The 22584-nt window shown below is 37.0% G+C and overlaps 1 protein-coding gene across 1 annotated transcript; it reads left to right on the top strand.

Annotated features, from left to right (window-relative positions):
- The first annotated feature begins 378 nt into the window (after window positions 1–378).
- KRIT1 (KRIT1 ankyrin repeat containing) lies at window positions 379–21197 on the top strand. The gene is made up of 17 exons (XM_069859616.1): window positions 379–452; window positions 1383–1504; window positions 1932–2091; window positions 3492–3584; window positions 4126–4255; window positions 6349–6592; window positions 6896–7011; window positions 7453–7596; window positions 8657–8813; window positions 9099–9206; window positions 10823–10979; window positions 13367–13518; window positions 14192–14358; window positions 16503–16590; window positions 18263–18469; window positions 18765–18881; window positions 19472–21197. The coding sequence occupies exons 2-17, from the start codon at window positions 1403–1405 to the stop codon at window positions 19538–19540; spliced, it is 2211 nt and encodes a 736-aa protein (XP_069715717.1). The 5' UTR covers window positions 379–452; window positions 1383–1402; the 3' UTR covers window positions 19541–21197.
- Window positions 21198–22584: the final 1387 nt, after the last annotated feature.

Raw genomic sequence — 22584 nt, 5'->3', positions numbered from 1 at the left:
GCAGAAGGATTTCACCCACTGCTTCTTCATCTGACCATCACCTGCCACTCAGCCCTTTCTGAGCAGGTTCCCTCCACACCAGCCTGTCACCCAAACATAGTACCTCCCAGTACCTGTAAGGAAACCCAGGTTGCATACCTTTCCCACCTGCCCATAAGGGATGCTTGCTTCTTTCAAAACTCTTAATATCCCAAATGGTGCGCTCTCACAAGTCAGCACCCTGCTTATTTAATGTTCCTAGATGCTACTATAATGCTAATCAGTAGATCTTTCTGTTCAAGTACCACTATTAAATCATCTAACTAATGTATTTATCTTAGCCGCATGCGTGTTTTCAGTTTTGGTTATTTATGTTGTGGTTTTTAAATATGTTTTCAGGTAGTCTGATCCCAACAAAAAAATACTGGACTAAGGGCATGGGTTTCTGAAGACCTCTGTTTCTCCTAGGAGAGGTAAAGAATCTAGAAACAGTAATGTTAAAAATCTTTGGGGAGGGATTAGTCAGCAAAAAGTATGGTATGGAAGAAAGGGGGTTCATTTGCAGATGAAGAAAATTATCAGCTTGGAAGGTGTTAATGGGCAGACATGACCTTCTTTCTCAAATCTAATGTGTGAAGTGATTTAGCCCTAGGAGGCTTTTCCCTATTATTTTCATAAAATTTTGTGATTGTAGGAATTGTCACTTTGAGTTTAACAGAAAGGTAAGAAAGGTTTTATCTTAAATTTAAAAACCTCTGTCCACCGTTTCTGAAAACCGAATATGTATTCCTTTCAGAAACTCTGTGTTTGAGTTATTTGTGTACCAGTTTGCAGCCCCTGTGAAGCAAAATGAAGTAAATTAATCCATATTATGATTTATTTTTATCAGCTTTGTTACCTGGGCTGTAGGTGAGACTCTGTTCTACTTCCAGGGGAGAGCTGGGTATTTGCTTGAAATCCCTATGGAACTCAGAAATGCAGTACTTTTTCATAGCAGATTTTATAAATTACAGTGCTTGTTGCTATAGAATGGTTTTCTTTTTTAAGTTCATGTGTTTTTCAGAGTCCTAAAATTCTTTGGCCTTTTGTCTGGCTTGCAAAATGGGGAAAGCAGTTACAAAGTGGAAAACTATATACGTTATTTTTATTTGAAAAATGGGTTAGAGAACAAGGTTATTTGTCTTAAATCTATGTGATGTAGGATTTCCCCCTTTCATGAGAAGGAAGCAGAATTGTATCAACCAGTGGTATTTCTCCAGCTAAAGAATAATAAATGAATAATGCAAAGAGTCAGAGGATATAATTACCGCATGTTGAAATTTAGCATGCTCTTGAATTTTAAAATTTTTTTTTTTAATTTCTTTCAACTGAACTTTTACTTTCTGTCTATTTCTTATTTTCAGAGATAAAATAAGAAGGAGAGATGGGAAATCCAGAAAACATTGGAGATGTATATGTTGCTGTAATTCGTCCAAAAAATACTGCTAGCCTGAATTCTCGGGAGTATCGAGCTAAATCCTATGAAGTAAAATTATTATGTTTATTTTTATTATTTTTAATAATGAGCTGTAGTAAACATAACAATTTAGTAGAAGAGAAAATCCGACAATAAGATGTCGGATGCATCAATGATGTGTATGCATGTCGTAGAGCCACTATGCATTGCCGCATCCTTCTAGTGTTTAAAGACTATGATTTTGTAAGATCTTTGTGTTTCATTTGATTTCAGGACCTTACGCCCTCTGGGCTGTTCAGTACAGGGGTGCAGCTCTGTCTTTTTCTCTTCTAACCTTATTGTTATGGAGGTCATTCTGACTTTGCCATCCTGCTCCTCCACATTCAGTCCTTCATGAATTTTGTTACTGCTTTTATAGTGGTACAATAAATAAGTAATAGTTCTGTACTTGTTTCAGTTGTGCTTAAACTGCTTTGGTTTCATTATTGTTTGAAAGATTTTGTTGCTTGAAGTTCCCATCGAAGGCCAAAAGAAAAAAAGAAAGAAGGTTTTACTGGAAACAAAACTGCAGGGAGGCACTGAGATAACCCAGAGCATCTTGGATTATGTCTTAGAAGCCACCAAACCAATTTCACCAGCCAATCAGGGTATTAAAGGTAAAAACATTTTAATCTGATTTATTGTTGATAGTTCTATAAAAATATTTTAAAAAGTAAATGGGCATGGAAATGTTGTGCAAAAGCATGAAATTAGCTTAAAAGAAGAAAGTATGTTTGAGATTCATCAATAAAACCCAAGCCAACTGCACAGCCAAAACCTTTAGTTTACCTTTGTTTCCCATTACATTTCAACTCTATAAAGTGTATACTATAAGTTTTTTATTAAGTGAAGTTTTGCCTATCTGTGCTACTTCTTCACCTCAAATTGAGATTTAGAGCTAAACTTCTGGTAAACCAGACTGAAGTGGCTTTTTTATCCTTAATTTAAGCTGAAACTTGTACTTGTGAATTGATCACTTCTGAAGTCTGTTTTAAAGCCATTGTTGTTCAGTAGACAGTACCTACATAAAAGTATTTCTGGCATAACTCTATGACTTACAGATATAATTTGATTAGTACACTTTCTGTTCCATTGCTGTTGCATTGCTGGTCTAGCAACCAGCCTCACACTTGTGCTGAAAAAAATTGTTTTAGCCAGCGTGTTTCGTTTCCAGATTGGTATAAACTATACTGACTATAGCACCTTTTTTGTGCTGCATATCTCGTCTCTGCTTTGTAAGTAAGGTTATACTGGGGAGGTTGTCAGTGCGTACAAGACAATGCAGCGATAACAATTTAGAAAAGCAGTAGCTGGTTGCATGGCAAAATGCTCTTCGTGGCAATAACTGGAATTGGATGGACTTAACAAAGCTAGTTGAGCAGCAAACATGAAATAACGTAATAGCATTGATACACATCAAGGGATGCTTAGTAAAAGCAAAACCTGTCTGTTTGTTACACAATTTAGAGTTTTAAATAGACTCATGCAGAGGGCTTAGGCATTGATATGCACAGCTTGGTGTGGCTGCTGCTAAAATGTGTGGGCAAGGTCAAAAAGGTAAACAAAATGCTAAACTTTGTAAAGCTAGAAGGGAAGATAGCATGAAAAACACTGTTGTACCACTACATGAAAAAAACATTCACCCTAACAGGGAATGTAGCGTGCAGCTGTGTTTTCCCATTTCAAAAAGAATGTTGTTCAATTTAAAGATTCGTGGGCTAGGGGACGAATGTTATGAAAAATCAGAGGTGTGGAAAAGTTGCTGTGAAAAAAGGGGTACAGTCACGTCATTTCTCATGTTAATGATTATATACATATTTATGTTCTTTATTTTTTTATATGCATTTAGATTTTCTTAGCTTGCTTTAGACTACAGCTCATAATAATCATCGTTCTTTTCTTCCTAGAAATTAGGAAGATTGAGTCTAGTCAGCTTTCAGATAGCCAAATCCAGATTGGTTTATTGTATGTTTTGTTGTCTAATTAATTAATTCTGGTTTTTTTTATCTTGTGTAAGGAAAGCGTGTAGTGTTAATGAAGAGGTTTCCTCTTGATGGAGAGAAGGCAGGCCAGGAGGCATCACTTTATGTTGTTCCAACTGTTGTGAAAGGTAATGTTGAGCATAATTCTTGAAGTTACTCCCATTTTAGCAGAAGCTCAGTTGAACGTTTATTGAGAATTTTTATGAATATGCTATATGGCTTTTTCTGTATTTAAACAATTCCTGAAGGAAATGTCTGTGTGCTTTTGGGGAAACTACTTCATTTTTGTAATACTGATACACCTTAAGGATAAAAACTATTGAATAAATGCCATTGTGGAGTTACCAGTAGCAATAAATACTCTTCTAGTCCTGAATCCTATTTTTTTGTGGCAACAGTATACATTTAATATTAATTTCTCAGATGAAGCTAATCACACTGGTGGAATAGTAACTGATCACTTTAAGATTTTAAAGGCTGCTCTGTTGAGTTGTGAATAAGGATTCTATGTAGTTTCTATTGATATCATTAGGAAAGAAATAAGTGACTCTTCTCTAAAGTTACAATATATTCTCAATTAGTTAGGAATGTGTAACTACAAAAGATGCAGAAGGGAAAATAATCTTATTCTTCTCATCGATGTGTCTTCAGAGCATTTTTCCTTTTTAGATAATACAAAGTATGCATATAGTCCTGGATGCCCTGTGTTCTACTGTTTACAAGACATCATGAGAGTCTGCAATGAATCCAGCACCCATTTTGCTACACTTACTGCAAGAATGTTAATTGCCTTGGATAAGTAAGAACTCCCATCAGTAAAAATATATTCAAATTGAAATTAAACAAGATAATTTGTAGACGTAGCACATAGTTTATATAGCATTCTTGTGATTAAGAAGGAAATCATTGTGGTATGTTATTTTCTTTATGTTTATCAGAAAGCAAAACCTTGAAATCTTTCTAAAGTTCTTTCTGCAAACTCAAGAATGGTGTGCTTATCTAAATCGAGTGGCTTTTTGGAAGTTCATGCTCACAGTGAATGTTTTGTAAAATCGTATAAAATACTAATGATTGATCTTCTATAAGTAACATAATTGCCATCTTTAAGAGTATTTTCCAGAGTGTAGTAAAAATATCCTGTTAATTATGTGCCATTAAGATTTGCATTTAAATTACCTTCCTTTAGAAAGGGATTACCTTTTCCCTAGCCATTCAGATTTAGTTGCCGTTGGGAATTAACTTTCAGAAAGGTAATTAGTTGTTTTGTCAGATTTACAGTGGTTTGAAAATTGAATACGTGAGCTTTTCTTTGGTCTTTTTTTGTACCCTTAATAAAATGTACCAGACATGCTTATGTATGAACATATTTGCATTAATGAAGTTAGCTGGAACTCTTGGCTAATGTGGAAAATTGTAAGTTACAGACTATTACCTAAAACCGTTCTGTGTGTTGGCTTTTTGCTGTTTATTAGTAGTGTCAAATATTTCCATGTATACCATCATGCCAGTCATATTTATCTGCTGCTTAATGAATGCCATCAAACTCTGAGCTCTGCTTAAAATGTGTTAGAGGCCTTACAGTTGTGAGAGAATCCTTGGAAGGATAGTAGAAAATAGTTTATACTAATTATTGTCTATGTACGTAATCTGAAACATCACTTCTCAAAGATTCAAACTATCATAACTAATTTATCTACCAACTGTTTGGAGAAAATGCCCCAAAATACCTCAGAGAAGCAAGAGGGTGTTCATAGCACAATAATCACAATTTTACTGTCCTTCTTGCCAGCAGGAGCATGAATAAGTGAAGGGAATATGGCTTTTGCTGAGCTTGGATCTGCGACTTAAAAATCCAGGCCTAAGTATAAGTTTTGGACTGCAGGCTATGTTCTGCAATCCTTGTGTGTTGTTCTGGGACAGACAAGATCCAAGTGGTCTGTCAGTGGATCTATCTTTCTAATGCGTGTACTTCTTTCTTCCATTTTTCCAAGCTAAATCACTAAATGAAATGTATTGTATTCCAGCAAAGTACATGTTTATCTCATACTTCTGAGAAAGTGTGCGCAGAAGCCTAAATACACACCTGGATTTAGACCCTTAGTTAAAACATGCCTTGTTCAACATAACGCTAAAATTATTTATCAATTTGGTGAAAATATATTTATCCAAAAATTGAGTTTAATAACTTGTCCTGAGCTCTGTGTTATATTTGCATACGTGCTAGGAAAAATTGCAGCAGGTATACAGTGCTAACTTTACCCAGCAGCTCAGAGTTAAGAGGGCTCTAAAACCCTTCCATACTGTCAGTAGGAGTGCACTTAGAAGAGAATAACCTTCAGCACAGATTTGTGAAAGGCAGTTGGTAGCCCATGTGAGAGAGACGTAGCAATTTGGAAAATGAACCTTCTGTTTTTTAGCCTTTTCCCATTTTTCCGTGATGAAACATATGAGTTAGAAGACTGAGGTCAGTACCTATATTGAAACTTCAGTTCACCATTGAAAAGAAAAATGCTTCAAGTTTCAAAATTTCTATGTTGAGAGTAGCAGCACAGATAAACTGAAAGCAAACAAAACTATGACATGTTGGCATGGTTAAGTGTTTTGGCTGTAACCGATGTTACTGTTCCCTTCACTTATAATTTCCTTTTTTTGAGAATTTGCATCCACAGGAAATGTGTTTGAGCAAACACATTTGCTTAACTAGAGTTGGTTTAAAAAAAGTTAACATTTGTGTATTAATTTAGGGCTGTGGACGTTATAATTTTTTTTTAAAAAAAATTATATGTGTGATTATCATACACGCAACCCTTAATCAAACAAAATAATAGACAAGCATGACCAAAATAGTTCTTTTCTACCTGAAAATGAATTGCTTCCCATTCTCTCCTGCAGGTGGTTGGGTGAACGGCACACCCAGTCTCACTCCATCCCAGCTTTATTCAGACCATCTCCTCTTGAGAGAATTAAAACAAATGTAATAAACCCTGCCTATGCTATAGACCCTGGTCAAACAGAAAGCTCATTACACATGGGTTATACTGCCCTGGAAATAAAGAGCAAAATGCTGGCATTGGAGAAAGCAGATATGTGTATCTATAATCCTTTGTTTGGATCTGACCTTCAGTATACCAATAGGGTAAGAACTATTTTTCCATTCTGTATTTATGAAATATAAATACAATTCAATACATTAAATACAATTCAATTAATTAATTTATTTGTTAGGAGTGTGTGCTTTGTTTAGTATAAGCAGATTTCTTTATTGCACACACTGCTAAATGTTTTTTCAAATCCTCGCGTTTAAACATCATTCTCTTGAATTATAAAATATTTGTATCGTAACTTTGGTTTCAAGAGAATAGCTGTCCTAAATGAAGGATTGTTTAGCCAAATTTCAGTAAGATATTTTTTCACTTGTGTTCAAATTATGTCTTCCTAGGTTGACAAAGTGGTAATAAATCCATACTTTGGCCTTGGAGCTCCAGACTATTCAAAGATTCAGATTCCTAAAAGAGAAAAGTGGCAACGCAGCATGAGCAGTGTCACAGAGGACAAGTATTATGTTACATTCCTTTTTCATTAATGGATAATTTTGGTTTGCTATATTACAGTAGTACTTGATAGACTTGGTCAGAATGAGGTTCCTGTCACTTTAGGGCTATGCTATATAAATATGTATTTAAAAGAATTCTACTTGAAGTACTCTACTTCGAGTACTGAAACACAACAGTTAAAGGACTGGTCGAGAAAGGTTTAAATTATAAACATCAGGGAAGCATTTCTTAGCATAATGAATACAGCTGTGGCTTGACTACTGCATGGCAAAAATACTAGTTGTATGAATACTGGCACATTTTAGTTGCGTGAGCTTAATTTTTATTCTTTATTTAGATCTGCAGTTACTGCTATATTAGTAATTTTTAAAAAGTCAGTGTTCTCAACTATTGAAACGTTTCTGACCTACGTTTTCCTCCTGTTTCCCCTTTTAATTCATAGGGAACACCAGTGGGTGGATGATTTCCCTCTTCACCGCAGTGCTTGCGAAGGCGACTCTGATTTACTAAGCCACCTTCTGGATAAAAAGTTCTCTGTTAATCAGTTAGATAGTGACCACTGGGCACCTATCCACTATGCGTGCTGGTGAGTCAGATGAATGTAGTTTTGCCAATCAAACGTACTCTTGCTATCAGGATTTTTTAGCACTAATCATTTATCTAATTTATCATGCAGACTCAGAAATGAGAAATCAAAAAACTGTAGACTTTTTACCATTTAACATATGTTAGTGTCAACCTTCGCAAGAGAAATATTGCTTCAGGTTTTGAAATAACTTCAATCTGAATGGTTTCACAGGAGACGAGGTGTGGAGATCATATCATCAAACACTTATCTATTGCCTCTTATATGTGTCCTAAAGCAGCCGTTCTAATTCCTATTGGAGACACGGGGTCTGGTTTAATGTGGTAACTTTTACAGTCTTTGTAGGTTAAAGGCACTTTTACAGCACAGCAGCAGCTGAGCTGAGCACATTCTGGTGACGGTCATGCTCTGAGTGTGAAGCTGGACTGTGTGATCTATGGAGCTCAACTTGTCTGATGATTTAATCTATAAGTGCTTGAGAGCTTTCCTCAGTTGTAAAAATGCTTTTGTTTTATCTTTATGTAAGTTAGTTTTCTGTATTAATAGTAGTGTCTGATTATATGAATAACATGAAAATCAAACTTATTTTTTTAAAAAAATGTCATATTTGATTTTTAGTGTTTGTCAGGAAGTTTGCATAAAGAGAACAGACAAGATTTGCTGGTTATCAGCTTGAGGCTTCAAAGTCCTCAGGATTCATCAGCATGACAAATCAGAATCTTTACTCTGATTCTAACACAGTTTGGTTTTATTTTTCAGGCAAGACTGAACTCTGTTTTGCTGTTACTGAATGTTACAACTACCCAAAATCTAGCTAGTTTAAAGCAAGGTTCAGTTTGTCTATAATGAAACCAATAGATGTTTACTAGACCAATGGTTACCAAAGAAGTGCAGAACTGATACTAATTTTTACAAACTCTTTGATGTTCCATTGTCTTTGATGTCATTTCAAAGCTAAAAACTCTTGAGCATGGAAATACAGTTTTCCATATTTAGGACTATCTGAAAAAGTATTTTATTTTACTTTTGATATGTGTGTTCTGTTTAAACCTGTCTGTAGGTACGGAAAAGTTGAAGCCACTCGAATGCTGTTGGAAAAAGGGAAATGCAATCCAAATCTTTTGAATGGCCAACTTAGCTCTCCTCTTCATTTTGCTGCTGGAGGTGGGCATGCTGAAATAGTACAAATTCTACTAAATCATCCAGAAATTGACAGAGTAAGTTCCGTTTATTTATAAAAATAGCAGTTTTAGCAACTACTAGTTTCTAGCTTGTGTATGTGAAAAATTTTGTGTCCAGATCACAAGGTGTAAACACAATGATTCTGTTAGGAGATTAACAAGCAATGGTTAGATATTTTCCAATACCTTTGCTTTTCCCATATTATATCAATTAAATGTTTGAACGCTAGGATCAAGGATATTAATTATCTCAAAAAATGTGTAAATGCTTCCCTATCTCCAGTGAAAACAATGTATTAATGTTTCTGTTTCTGTTTGTAGCACATTACTGATCAACAAGGAAGATCTCCACTGAATGTCTGTGAAGAGAACAAGCAGAATGAGTGGGAAGAAACTGCAAAACTGCTGAAGGAAGCCATAAATAAACCTGTATGAGTTTACTTGCTAAATAGTTTAAAGTTTATATTTAATTTACACATAAACTTGTAGAAGAGCTCATGTTAAGCTGTTATTGGAAGTGTGCGGTATACTGAAATTTTTAGTGTAAATATTGACAAACTGACATTTTGTCTCTTTAAATGTTTCTATCTACTTTATTGCTCAAGAAATACATGCAATACTTTAAATATGATGTTGATTTATTTGTAGAAGCATCACATCAGCTACTTTTGTCTACTTTTGATCAAACAACCATCAGCTAGCTTTATGCCTTGTCATCCTCTATCTTGATAAACAGGAGCATTCAGCTGGCTGAATGTGGCTTCTGCAGAATAGGCTCTACATCAGTGGGTTACTGTGGGCTTCCTTGGCAGTCAGTGGAGATCTAGCCTGGATAGTAAACAGAATTTATGATATGACTTCTCTTATCCTTAAGTAGATTTAAAATTTGCCAAATGATATAGCACCACTTGTTTCTCTTCTTTGACTTCAGGTGCAACTTGTACCTCTGTAGGCAGGTGGCAGTAAACCTGTGAATTATTCAAGATGTTTTAAATTATCTTCATTTCACTCTATTTGAATGACTCTTCCAAACTAAGGGAGGAAATGGCTTCCTTTATTTTAGGGATTTTATTATGAAGTTGATCAAATGGCAGATGTGTGTCCAATGACTCTTGAAGACTAACACATGCATTTTAAGTAGATTCTACAGCGTAATAGGTGATATTATGTTGTCACTTATTACTATTGAACGAATATATTAAAATAAAAAAAAATTATAGGCAGTATTCCAGTAGGAGTCACAGTGACTGCTGCAGGAAAAATGGGCTGATATTTTCCATTCCAGCCTTATTTTCAGTCAATTGTCGTTTTCTAAGGTGTTCATCTCTTTTCCAGAAGTTTTTTAAGAACTCAGTTCTTGATGACTAAGAAGATCTGAAGAGTACTAACAAATCCCTGCAGCTTTTTTATTCAAGCAGCTGAGACGTTTAACTTGTTAGAGAAATGAAAACAAGTTTAATTGATGTATATGCTTTAAGCACCCAATTTACATTTAAGGACATCTTTTAGGAGGCATAATTTACAATTCAGTGAAAGCAGTGGGAGTTCTGAAGGGGAGATAATTTCTTAGTAGAAATATAGAAGTGCTAAAAGGTCTTAGTGAGATGTGTTCTTATTGCACTAAGGACTGTGTAAAGGGTGCTGCTTCCCTCTGAAAAAGAAGTCTTTTTAGTGTAGAGTAATGAGGGGAATAATTCATAACCTGCCAGTAACAGTGAAGTGTACATTTTGGTTTATTGATAAATGGTTTTGCTCAAATCCCTCAGGGAACTTTTAAATGCCTCCTTGCCTTTGAGGACTTCAACAGAAGTGAAAATTACCAGTAAGGTTTTTCTTGGAGTTACTGTGGTAAAAAGCACAGTATAAGAGCTCGTGTAGGGCATGAAACAAGCAGGTTTGATAAATAGTGTGCAGGAGTTGTGCAATGTTCTTTTTCTCAACAATGTGGATGTTGCTGAATTATGGTAAAATTGCTTTCCTTGTCAGAAGCACCAACAGAAAGGATTTTAATGACTGTTTTCTTTAATGTTTCAATTTTTATGTAGTATGAAAAGGCACGAATTTATCGTATGGATGGGTCATATCGCTCTGTTGAGTTGAAACATGGAAACAATACTACTGTACAGCAGATAATGGAGGGCATGCGTTTGTCTCAGGAAACTCAGCAGTACTTCACTATCTGGATCTGTTCTGAGAACCTCAGTAAGTAATAAGAGAGATTGTTATACTTGAGAGTTCATCATACGTTTGGGTTTTTTTCCTTCTTGCCTTTAGGAATACAATTGTTTCTTAGGAAAAAAAGGAAACATGCTCTTTGACAGTTCTGTACTAACCTCTTTCTATTGCCTTCTAAAAGCCCTCCTTCAGGAGTTAATTTGTATCTAGACTGCCTGTTAATACATTTTGCTCCTGCTAAAGACTATGTAATCCAGGTAGTCTTATTCTTTGTATCTTTTGCACAGGGAGTGAAACCAATTTTTCTGTTTCCTCTGCTTAAGCTTTCCTTCAGTAGATCAACTTCCAACCTGCACAGTCTGATGTCTCCAAACTGTATTTTCAGAGCTATAGAGAGCTTCTCCATTTTAGTCACCATTTTGGGTACCCCCAGTAGTATGTCTGACCCCATATCACTGTGACATCCAGAATGTATTTAATCGAGGAAGATGAGGCTAGTCCAGATGGCCGTTTTGTTACAGGACACGTTTGCTGTCATAGTCCTTACAGCTAGCTTACCTTGATTTTAGTGGTATTTTTCTTCTCAGGATCTGAAATCTGTTGCACATAGTTGTTTTTACCAATGTTTAATCTATGTAAAACTGGTAATTAAAGGAAAGCTGATTAATTTTTTTTCATTAGGTCCTTTAATTATATGAATTTTCATATGTTTTGCATCAAAATGATTTTTGATAAACAAGCTTTCAGTTATATCTGGTGAGAAAGAATTCTGATATTAAATGTCATTATTAGCATTTTTTTGGTGTTTAAAAAAATAAAGTATTTTTTGGTGTTTCTGATCTAAATAAGAAGTCTATTAGAGTTGTAGTTTGAGATGTGTAGCAAAAGACAAGTGGAACCACAAAAGAGAGATTCTGATTGTGTTTCGTCAGAAACTGTGGTAAACACTGCTGCTGCAACAAGGTACCTATGGGACACATTACAGTGGATTTACAAAGCACAGTTCAATCTGGAAGGATGCTATATTGAGAGAACCATTAACGCACAAGCCTTGCATTTAAAATTTTATTTGCTGTTTTTAATCTTCCACTATAGTGTCATTGTTACTAATTTTTTTTAACTATAAATATTGCAGAACATCTTTTCTTCTTCCTTTTTTCTTATAATCTTTTTTCCCCAGTATTGTGCCATTTGCCTTTTTGCTTTCCTGTATGCCACATGACTATAACCCTTAGTTAAACAGAGATGTTAATGTATGGAAGATTTCTTTTCTTCCAGTGTTTGGGTGTTGAAGTCTTGCTGCTTGTTTTTTCTAAATATCTATGTCATGTTTTAGTCAAAACATTGAAGTATTGCCCTTGCGTTTGAAGGGAAAAGCTCACTGATGCATTGCTTAAAAACAAGTAATTCTGTATATATAGTAATTTAATTTCTAGTAGTTTAGCCTAAGTTTGAAAATTAGTCAGCTTCTAGTTTGTGGCTTCAAACAGCTAATGGACAAGTTTCATTATAAAATGCATTTCTTGCAGTCTCTGTACAACTGAAAAGACTGTAGTTCTCTTGTTTGTAGGACAGATGATGTTCTTCTGTGTTTGCATGTAAGGTGGGTAAGTTGAGCGAACAGATTATTCTTAGTGAAAAGATTTGGCACTATAATGTGTCCTTTGAAGTTTTTCATGTCATATGAAATGTCACACTGTAAAAGCCAGAGCAGCAACGATGAGGCAGTTAACAGCCTTCTAGTTCCTCACTACTATAAACCAACTGAAAATAATCACAAGGACAGGCAGGGTAAGTGAATGAGCTTAACTGAAGGTATGGACTCTAGTACATAGTAGGAATGTAGTTGAAAGCTCTGTATTAATTTCTCATCTCTCATATACACAAGAGAACATGAAACATTGAATGACCATAGCCTATTAAGGATCAAGATGTTTTACAGTTTTAAAAAAAAAGAATGTCTTTTCTGAAAAGTTTATGGTTTATATCAGAAAGGGGCAAATGCTTTTATAAGATAAGCTATATCTGTATTTTTTTGTCAGAAAAAAAGATGATTGGACTTTGTATTTCCCCCATAATAATTGAGACAACAGACTTGAATGTTTTAATACTGTGCTTTTAAGGCCCTTTTTGGTATTCCATTAAATTCTTAAATACCACTTTACTCTTCAGAAGCTGAAAATAACAAACTTTAATCACTAATGCATTTAGTGAATTGATGCTGAGAGTTTTGTCAATAAATCCATATTTTCAAAACCTTTTATATATAGCAGTTTAGAAAACATAGGGAAAAATGTTTGTTAATGAGTCGTCAGTTTCAGATACTCTGGTTTTGATGCACCATTTAATCATATATATCTGTGTGTGGAGGCTGGGTTATTCTGTTTCTTTAAATAAAATCTGTTATTTTTCAGGCCTCCAACTGAAGCCATATCACAAGCCTTTGCAGCATATTCGAGACTGGCCTGAAATATTCACTGAACTGACAAACCTGGATCCTCAAAGGGAAACTTCACAGCTTTTCCTTAGAAGAGATGTGAGACTTCCACTGGAAATAGAAAAAAAGGTCTGCACTTGGAAGAGATAGCATGAAATCATGGTCAGAGTCAGAACACTTAGACTATCAGCACTCTCTGTGGTTAATGACTGTAGGAATTTCTGAACCTGTTTAAACCAGACATCTCCTCTCCTTTCCTATGATAATTTGAGTCTTAAGGTTCTTCCCTCCAGGTCTCTCTCCTTCCCTCCTTCTCGCCTTCTTGCTCTCTCTCTCTTTCTCTTTCTTTCTCACTTTCTCAGCTATTTGTTTAATCATCAGTCTATGTGCCTGAGTCTGTCTGTCATACAACTAAAACCAACCTGCCCAATTTTCTTTCTCTTCCTTGTGCTGTGATTTTTTTCAGATATTTAATTGGTCAGTTTCAATGGGATTATTCAAACATACTATTCAAAATAGATTAATGGGGGAAAAACCACAGATGTCAGTATTTCTGTGAACCTTTTGACTGGGCATTGTATGCTAGTCACCTTTAATTTTTAACTGTGTTAGATTAGTGAAGTGTCAAGTTACGTCAATGAAAATATGATATTTTTTCTATTACAAAGCACTACTAAAATGTATGCTTTAGTCAGGATCATGCCTTTGTCTTCTGTCTCTGAATCAGTGAGAAATTTTATTTATGGTTTCTAGGCTAATTTTCTTTTACAAAGAAATCATTTTATTTAAATCTTTTTAACAGATTGAGGATCCATTGGCTATCCTTATCCTTTTTGATGAAGCCAGATATAATTTGCTGAAAGGTTTCTATACATCACCTGATGCCAAGTTGATCACACTGGCAAGTCTGCTTCTACAAATAGTCTATGGAAATTATGAGAGCAAGAAACATAAGCAGGGCTTTCTAAAGTAAGTATCTGTGTTGAAAACTTAAAATTATGGGTTTAGAATAAGTGTGTTTAGATAGCACTTACTATGGACCTCTCAAATTTTAGATATGATGTATTTATTATTTTTCTCCATCATTGAACTCTAGTTCAGAGTAATCACATAACTCTTGTAGCATTAATAGAAGCTGGACATGGGATCTGAAAAATATATTAATCTTAATTACTGCAGTCCGAGGCAGAGGGATGGAGGCTTCTGTATTCTGTAAGTCTATACTGAGATACAATAACACTATAATGAGTAGCAGTATTCATGTGAATGAAAGCTTTTGACAGGACTGAGACTTCGGACAATGCTGAAGAGACCTTTTACTATGTCCTGTTAGACCAACTTCTGGGATTCATTTTCCTCCCTCTTTGAAGAGGACAGACGATGCAAAGATGATATTTCTGTCTTCTCATTTGCATGTGGACTGCTATACTAAATTGGTTAGAAACATAGCACCAGTAGGGCTCTGCCAGATGGTGCTTTTCTCTCCACTTCTCTCTCCTTGCCAGCACAAGACTAGCTGAGCTGTTCTGGGATATGGCTTTCCTCCCACATACATTTCCACAACAGTATGTGAGCACATCAGGATTCCAGTTCTCTACTGTGTGCACCTTCACTCCACCTCCCTACTGTCTCCACCTCAGTTCATTCATGTAACAGCAGCTGTGCTGTTTTGGAATGCTACTACAGTTCTTGTCTCCTATCTTTCACAGCATCAACTGAGCTGTCTTGGTTGGCTTTGTTTTGGTTGTATTCCCCACCATCAGTACATCAGGGTGTATTTTCTGCTACAGTTACTCTGCTATAAGTGTGGGCTGCCTCTGACTGCGCTTGTTCATTCCTTTCTCTTCCTTCTGTTAGCTGTAGGCACTGTGCCATTACAGAGTAAACTCGGTGAATGAGCTTACTGACTGGAAGACTTTTGGGTGGGCTTTTCAGTAGGTTTAGTTGATGACCCATCTTGTCTGGAGTTATGCAGTTGGTAGATTGAGCATGAGAACTGGGTGTAAGTGTGACTGTCCACCTGCAGGAGTGTGCAGTTAAATACAGTTGGTTTCAATAGGAAACTGCCCCCTGGTGAATCCCAGCAGCTGCAGGGCAGTGTCCTGTTCCACACTGAGGCAGATCAGCAGTGTGGTTCTGAGTTGCTCCTGCTCAATTGAAGTGTCTGACTTGATAGACAGGACTACTTGGAAAGACAGTTTGAGCCAGATAAAGAGCCTGCTGGGCATTTGTGCATGCTTTCCATCCTTATTCAAATGGAAAATGCCTCAACTTGTTCTTCTTCAGACAGGTGAAGAGATTTATATTCTGGTTCTTTTTGTAGTTGTCATAAATGTTTATTTAAAAAATGGTCATTTAAAAAATATATTGAGTCTGTTATTTGTACGAGAGTAGCCTCAAAGGCCTGGATGCATTACCCTGTGCTGGGTTTTTGCTTGGTAGACAGTAAGTGCAGTTGCTGACAGGTATAGTTTAAAAGTGACTAAGTAGATTGCATCACACGGTTTTTGAGACAGTTTTAATTGTGCATAAAAGCAAACTTGTAAAGGTTTCCTTTTAGTGGCTTTTTTGTTTTGTTTTGTTTCCTATGTTCTGGGGTTTGTTGTTTTATCTTTAAAAAGGCACTTTCTATAAATAGCTTCAGTTTTGTGTCATGCAATATATAACTTCCATGTGGAAATTAATTGTGCCAAGTCCTTGGTGGTGCTAAATACCACAAGGAAGGGAAAAATACCTATAATCTGTCATCTTTTTTGAGCATGTGATATTCTAGTGTAAATGTATGTTGGTACATAAACTGGGCTTCCAAACGGGAATTCACCAGACTGGTCTGTAAACAAGGAAGAATCATATATTCCACAGCTAGCTTTTCCTCTCCCTGCTTTGTCTGTGATGCAAAACACACAAAGCTGGATTTCCATTAACTGAGAATTACACTGAATCTTGGGAAACCTTAGCTTACGTTTCAGGAAAGCTTCTCACCTGATAAGGCAAGACAGGGTAGGAGCTCACTGTCTAACTTAGTGTGACTTGAAGACACGAATTCGCAGACAGGGTTCTTTCTCCTCACTTTATTTAGTAGAAAAACCCTTTTTTTCTGCTTTTTGTCCTAGTGAAGAAAATCTTAAATCTATCGTACCAATCACTAAACTAAAAAGTAAAGCTCCTCATTGGACAAACAGGATACTGCATGAATACAAGGTGAGATAAATAATCAGATGGTAAAAAATCCTGTCTTAAATGTTTTTTGACTGTTTGGTTGTCAGTTAATGAGCAAAAATACTGGTATATAAGGCTAGAAATGTGTATGTTTTAAATTTTTGGGATGGGTTGTTGGAATGCCTTTTTTCTTGTACAGTGACAAATGATTTGTTTTTTAGAAGTAAAATATAATTGTCATCTGTTCATTTATCTTCAGTGCTAACTGTGTATTGGGGATACTGCCAATTCAGGCATGCATTCAAAAAAATCTGCTCTGACTCATATTTTCATATCTTGTAGTGATAGATCCACAAAGTCCTTTCTGCCAGTGTAACTTGTACATTAGTGATCTGATAGTGATGCTGATGCGCGCACTCACAAACTCCTTTGACTAGAGCCGTTAATAGAACAAAATTTTTAAATGTGGATTTAGGCTACTTCTGTAAAAGACATCTAACTGAGGGCTCTGGATTCCAAACAGGATCAGGGCACCTGGTGATTAGAGCTTCATAAAAAAATTTGTTCAAACAGTGAGATGTGTCAGAGGGAGAACTGTGGCAACTGCCAGGCATCAGCAATAGCAGCTTCCAGGAAGTACTGCAGAGGCAGCCAGGGAATGTTCTCAGGCCTTGCCTCTCTTTTCAGATGATATCACTCAATCATAAATTTTCTCTTGGTGCCTACATAATTTTTTTTGTCAGGTCATTCCTGTTCTTTCTAATACAGATGAAGGAGGGGATGATGGTGTCCTCTTTAAGACTATGGTATAGCAGAGGTCATAGCAGAGTAGTCTGTGCTCGCTCTTTTATCAGACAAGATGTGAGAATGAGCATAGTTTTCTTGACTTCTGCTCCTAGGCCATTACTTCGGGGTGTGAGGAAGGGAAAGAAGTTGCAATCTTTTGTTCCAAGGATATTAATATATTTTACATTTAAAAAATTACTGTGTGGGATTCAGATAAGCTGTAATGCAGAGTGTGGATCCAAACAAGTTTGTCCCATCCACCCCCCTAACTCTTCAATCCTCATGGTCTCTCTCGTGCCTGTGCTTTCTTATCTTGCTTGTAGCCCGGCCAAGCTTTGATGTTTGTTAGGATACTTTACATCATTCTATTTTGAGGAGGATGGAGTGTAGGGACCCTCTGTTGTGACTGTTTCACTCCACTGAAAAGAAGTAGAAGCTCGTCTTACTCTGGAGAAGGGCTCTACTAAAGGAAGCAAAACTGCACCTCTCTTTTGCTTAGAAAAGAAAAAAAATCCATGTATTTTTTTGGAGGGGGTACATGCTCATCGTACCATGCTTCATTGGATCAGACCCCTTAATGGAGGAAGAATGCTTAGTTTTAAGGATCGTAATGCAGGTAGTGTCAGATGCGTACATAGCTGATGAGTCTGACATACTTCTGAGAGAGGCCGCGTTGTGGGGCCTCGCAGAGGTTTGCTGTCTGTGGTTCAGGTTTCTGGGGCTCATACAGGCTATCTGCCTCTGTCTGTTTTGGCATTTGAGCCTTTTTTGTGGCTCTAGGGTTTAATTTAAATGTTGGAAGACAGTTCTTGGGAAGGCGCTTTGGGAATACTGGTTTAGTGGGAATTCCACTAAACAGTGTTTTTTCTTTAAATAACCATGAGTATTTGGGAAGACTTGTTGAAGGCCATTGTTCCTTTGTTTCTAGAACCTCAGCACCAGTGAAGGTGTAAGTAAAGAGATGCATCACCTTCAGCGCATGTTCTTGCAGAATTGCTGGGAAATTCCTACTTATGGAGCAGCTTTCTTCACAGGACAGATATTCACCAAAGCAAGTTCAAGTAGCCATAAAGTCATCAAAGTCTACGTAGGAGTAAATGTAAAAGGGCTGCACCTCCTCAACATGGAAACAAAGGTCAGCTTAAGTGAGCTGCCAGTGATAAATGTTAAGATTAATTCTGTTCTCTTAAATTCTTTGCGCTAGTAGTTGTTTCACATGCAACTGTGAAGATTTCCAAGATTTTATGACCTTTATAAGGCAGTCCTAATGGAAAGCCTTGTATTTTTCCATTTTACTACTTTGTAAGCTACAAGTAGATTATGGAACATACTGCTGTAAGTCAGAATCCTCCCTAACTGAATGAAGGAAAGTTCAGTTCATAAGTATAGAGGATATTTTCTGACTGACAGTTTCTTCCATTTCTCTGTAGGCTTTACTCCTCAGCCTTAAGTATGGCTGCTTTATGTGGCAGTTGGGAGATGGAGATTCATGTTTTCAAATCCACAGTCTGGAAAACAAAATGAGCTTTATTGTGCACACGAAACAGGTAAGCGTGTTTTTAATCCGTTATATTAGGGTTTTTTTTCCTAAACTAGATTCATGCCTCTTCTCTCTTGAGGTTGACCTCCCTTTAGACAGTATAAAAGAAGCCCAAGGATAATTCCAAACAGGATGAGAATCACAGAGCTAGAGCTGATAACTTTGCTATCCAAACTAGTAGAGTTTGAGACTGGATAAAACTGAGTATCTGTGGAGGCAGTGTTATAAAGCAGCTTCCTTGCAACTGCAGCTAACAACTTTAGATGGTGTTCATGGATGTCTGATGGAAGATCTGTTTTACTCATAATCTGCATCAGTGCTAATACACCGTGTTAACATGTGCTGTGACAAAACTACAGCTTTGAGTATCTTGCATAGTTGTTTTGGATTCTTATATATTAAGTTGGTTATGGGGAAAGTGATTGAAAACTTCAAAAAACACTTTCTGATAGTGAGAAAAATCTAGTTTTTATTTTCCTTAGTGCTAAAATGATGCAACTTCTGTCTTGTTATTTTTAACTGCTTGCATTTGTCATGTACTTGATTGCATCGTAGTTCTGCAATGCTGATAGAATTTCATTGTATACCTTTATCTAGGCAGGTCTCGTCGTAAAACTTCTGATGAAATTAAATGGCCAATTAATGCCAAGTGAAAGAAATGAGTGATGGAAATGAACAATAGTTACAAAACAGCATCTGATGGCTAAGCAAAAAACAACTTATTTCTCAGCACAGCAGAAGACTTCCACGTACCTGAATTTTACACAATAAAAAAGTCAATTTGTACAGTTTTTTTTAACTTTGTACAGAAGCTGCATGGTTTATTTTTTTAAAAAAAAACTATACAAACTATACAACATATCTATTATTTTTATAAATATTTTTCTGTTTCGTATATATAAGCTATTGTAGGGCTTGAGCTTAACCAATAAAGCTAATCAAATGTCAATGGTTTACCGAGTTAGTCAAGCATGAATCAAGTAAGGCTTTTGTTCCCAGATGGTATGGGATTACCAGTGCTGTTGAGCAAGTATTCAGTTAAACCTATTTACCTTTCTTGTCATTCTGTGGAACATCAAGGAGGTTGTATATGTTACAGTATTTTTTAGACATACTTTATTTTTAAGATATTGTTGTATGCTTAAAAGACTAGTTAAACCTTTGAGCAACTACTTTTGATTAAACTCTTGTTTTTTATTTGGTTTCTGACAAATGTTGTAGCTGGCTTTATTTTTAGTCTTAACTTTCTCATACTTCATATTTATATTTATTCTAAAATATTGCATGAGGATGTCAAAAGGGAAATACTTTAAGTCATTCAGAAGCCATATTAAATGTTTAGCATGCTTGATTTTTACAAAAAAGGATTTTAACTTTTGCTGTGCAATATAAAATGTGTATATGGAGGAGGGGGAGATACAGTTTTACAATGAAACTTACTGAGAGGACCTCAGAAAGCTTAATAAATTTTACCCTGGACTGCAACACATATGCAGTAATGAAAACTCATTTAGAGGGTATTAAGTTACTTCTGTTAAACTAATTTTCCCACCGATTACGTACATAAGTTACTTGAGGGTATGCGATGCAGGATGCAGGAATGAAGATTTAGATCGCAAGGAAGTCAGATACAGTTTGTAAGCATTCTGCCTGCCCTTTGCAGAGTCAGGACTAGGTCTCAACAAGTTGGGTCCCAAGTGTGAGGTGGAATCCCTATGCAGTCTGAAACATATCCTTGTACGTAAAAATTGTATCCATAATGAAAATTTCTCGTTGTATTTCAGGGTCTTAAGTGCACTTGACTCTTTCTTCCATGTAAACTGCATGCTAAAACAGTGTGCAATATTTTGTAAGAAAGTTTTTTAAAACACAGAGATCAGCAATTGCCTCTAAGTTTTCAAATGGAAGTTAAGATGAATGTTAGGAACTGTGCTGTTGTGCAGTAACTTTACTCATACCTTACTACTAGTGCAGTTTAAAAAATTAGTTAACAGTTAAAAAAAGGGAACAGGAGACATTTTGTAATCTTCTTAGCAAGCTATACTTTTCTACTTCACTGGCATAAAAAACAGTAAATCTTCATGGATTGTTATATTTTATTTATGGTAAACAATGCAACAGTCAGGTCCTTCATAGTGCATCCTTGATATCTCTTGGCACTGGTATCAGAAATACACTTCTCTACATAGTACTTTGTTAGAAAAATAGAGGTAAAATGCTAAAATGTGTGTCAGTTGCATATTTAACAATACTATTAATATGCCTTATTGCTGTATATTTCTTCCTGCTAAATTCTTATTTATTACTATCTAATAAATTGTTTGCAACAAGTTATGTTTGTTGTTTTTATTATTGCAGCCACCATTAAAGTACCATCAAATGTCTTGCCAAGCAGGTGTTATTGCCTAAGAGTAATAGTAACTAGTTCCCTAATTTGGGAACTTGTCAGGAAAATGGGAAACTGCTAGTCCTGGCAAACCAGGAGTTTGCAGATGTTGCCTGTGAGGAGTGTGTAACTGAGCTTTCACTGCTTAATGACTCCACTGAAACACAACAGTGGGCAGCTGGTTTCTCAATGCTCCCTGCCTGGTGGGACAAGAAGGAGAATCTGAAAAGAAAAGGAAAACTCATGGGCATGGGTTGAGGTAATGACAGTTTCAATAGAACAATTACAGATAATAATTATAGAATCGTAGAATCACTAGGTTGGAAAGGACCCACTGGATCACTGAGTCCAACCATTCCTATCAAACACTAAACCATGCCCCTCAGCACCTCGTCCACCCGTCCTTTAAACACCTCCAGGGAAGGTGACTCAACCACCTCCCTGGACAGCCTCTGCCAGTGCCCAATGACCCTTTCTGTGAAAAATTTTTTCCTAATGCCCAGCCTAAACCTCCCCTGCTGGAGCTTGAGGCAATTCCCTCTTGTCCTGTCCCCTGTCACTTGGGAGAAGAGGCCAGCACCCTCCTCTCTACAACCTCCTTTCAGGTAGTTATAGAGAGCAATGAGGTCTCTCCTCAGCCTCCTCTTCTCCAGGCTAAACAACCCCAGCTCTCTCAGCCGTTCCTCATAAGGCCTGTTCTCCAGCCCCTTCACCAGCTTCGTTGCTCTTCTCTGGACTCGCTCCAGAGCCTCAACATCCTTCTTGTGGTGAGGGGCCCAGAACTGAACACAGGATTCAAGGAGCGGTCTCACCAGTGCCGAGTACAGAGGGAGAATAACCTCCCTGGACCTGCTGGTCACACCGTTTCTGATACAAGCCAAGATGCCATTGGCCTTCTTGGCCACCTGGGCACACTGCTGGCTCATGTTCAGTCGGCTGTCAACCAACACCCCCAGGTCCCTCTCCTCCAGGCAGCTTTCTAGACAGACTTCTCCTAGTTTGTAGCACTGCATAGGGTTGTTGTGCTCCAAGTGCAGGACCCGGCATTTGGCCTTGTTAAACCTCATGCCATTGGACTCAGCCCAGCAGTCCAGCCTGTTCAGATCCCTTTGGAGCCTCCCTACCCTCCAGCAGATCAACACTTCCACCCAGCTTAGTGTCATCCGCAGACCTCCTAAGGGTGCACTCAACGCCTTCCCCCAGGACAGAACGGGAGAAGCCGGCGTTAGGCGCTTCTGAAGGGACCACGGCCGCCCCTCCCCGCGCTGGGGAGGTGCCGCCCGGCCGGCCCCGCCAATGGCGCCGCTCGCAGCCCGGCTCGCGC

This window comes from Phaenicophaeus curvirostris, chromosome 6 (assembly GCF_032191515.1).
Source record: "Phaenicophaeus curvirostris isolate KB17595 chromosome 6, BPBGC_Pcur_1.0, whole genome shotgun sequence".
Taxonomy (NCBI): domain Eukaryota; kingdom Metazoa; phylum Chordata; class Aves; order Cuculiformes; family Cuculidae; genus Phaenicophaeus; species Phaenicophaeus curvirostris.
The sequence above is the reverse complement of the archived record's forward strand: the minus strand, read 5'-3'. Positions and strand labels throughout refer to the sequence as shown.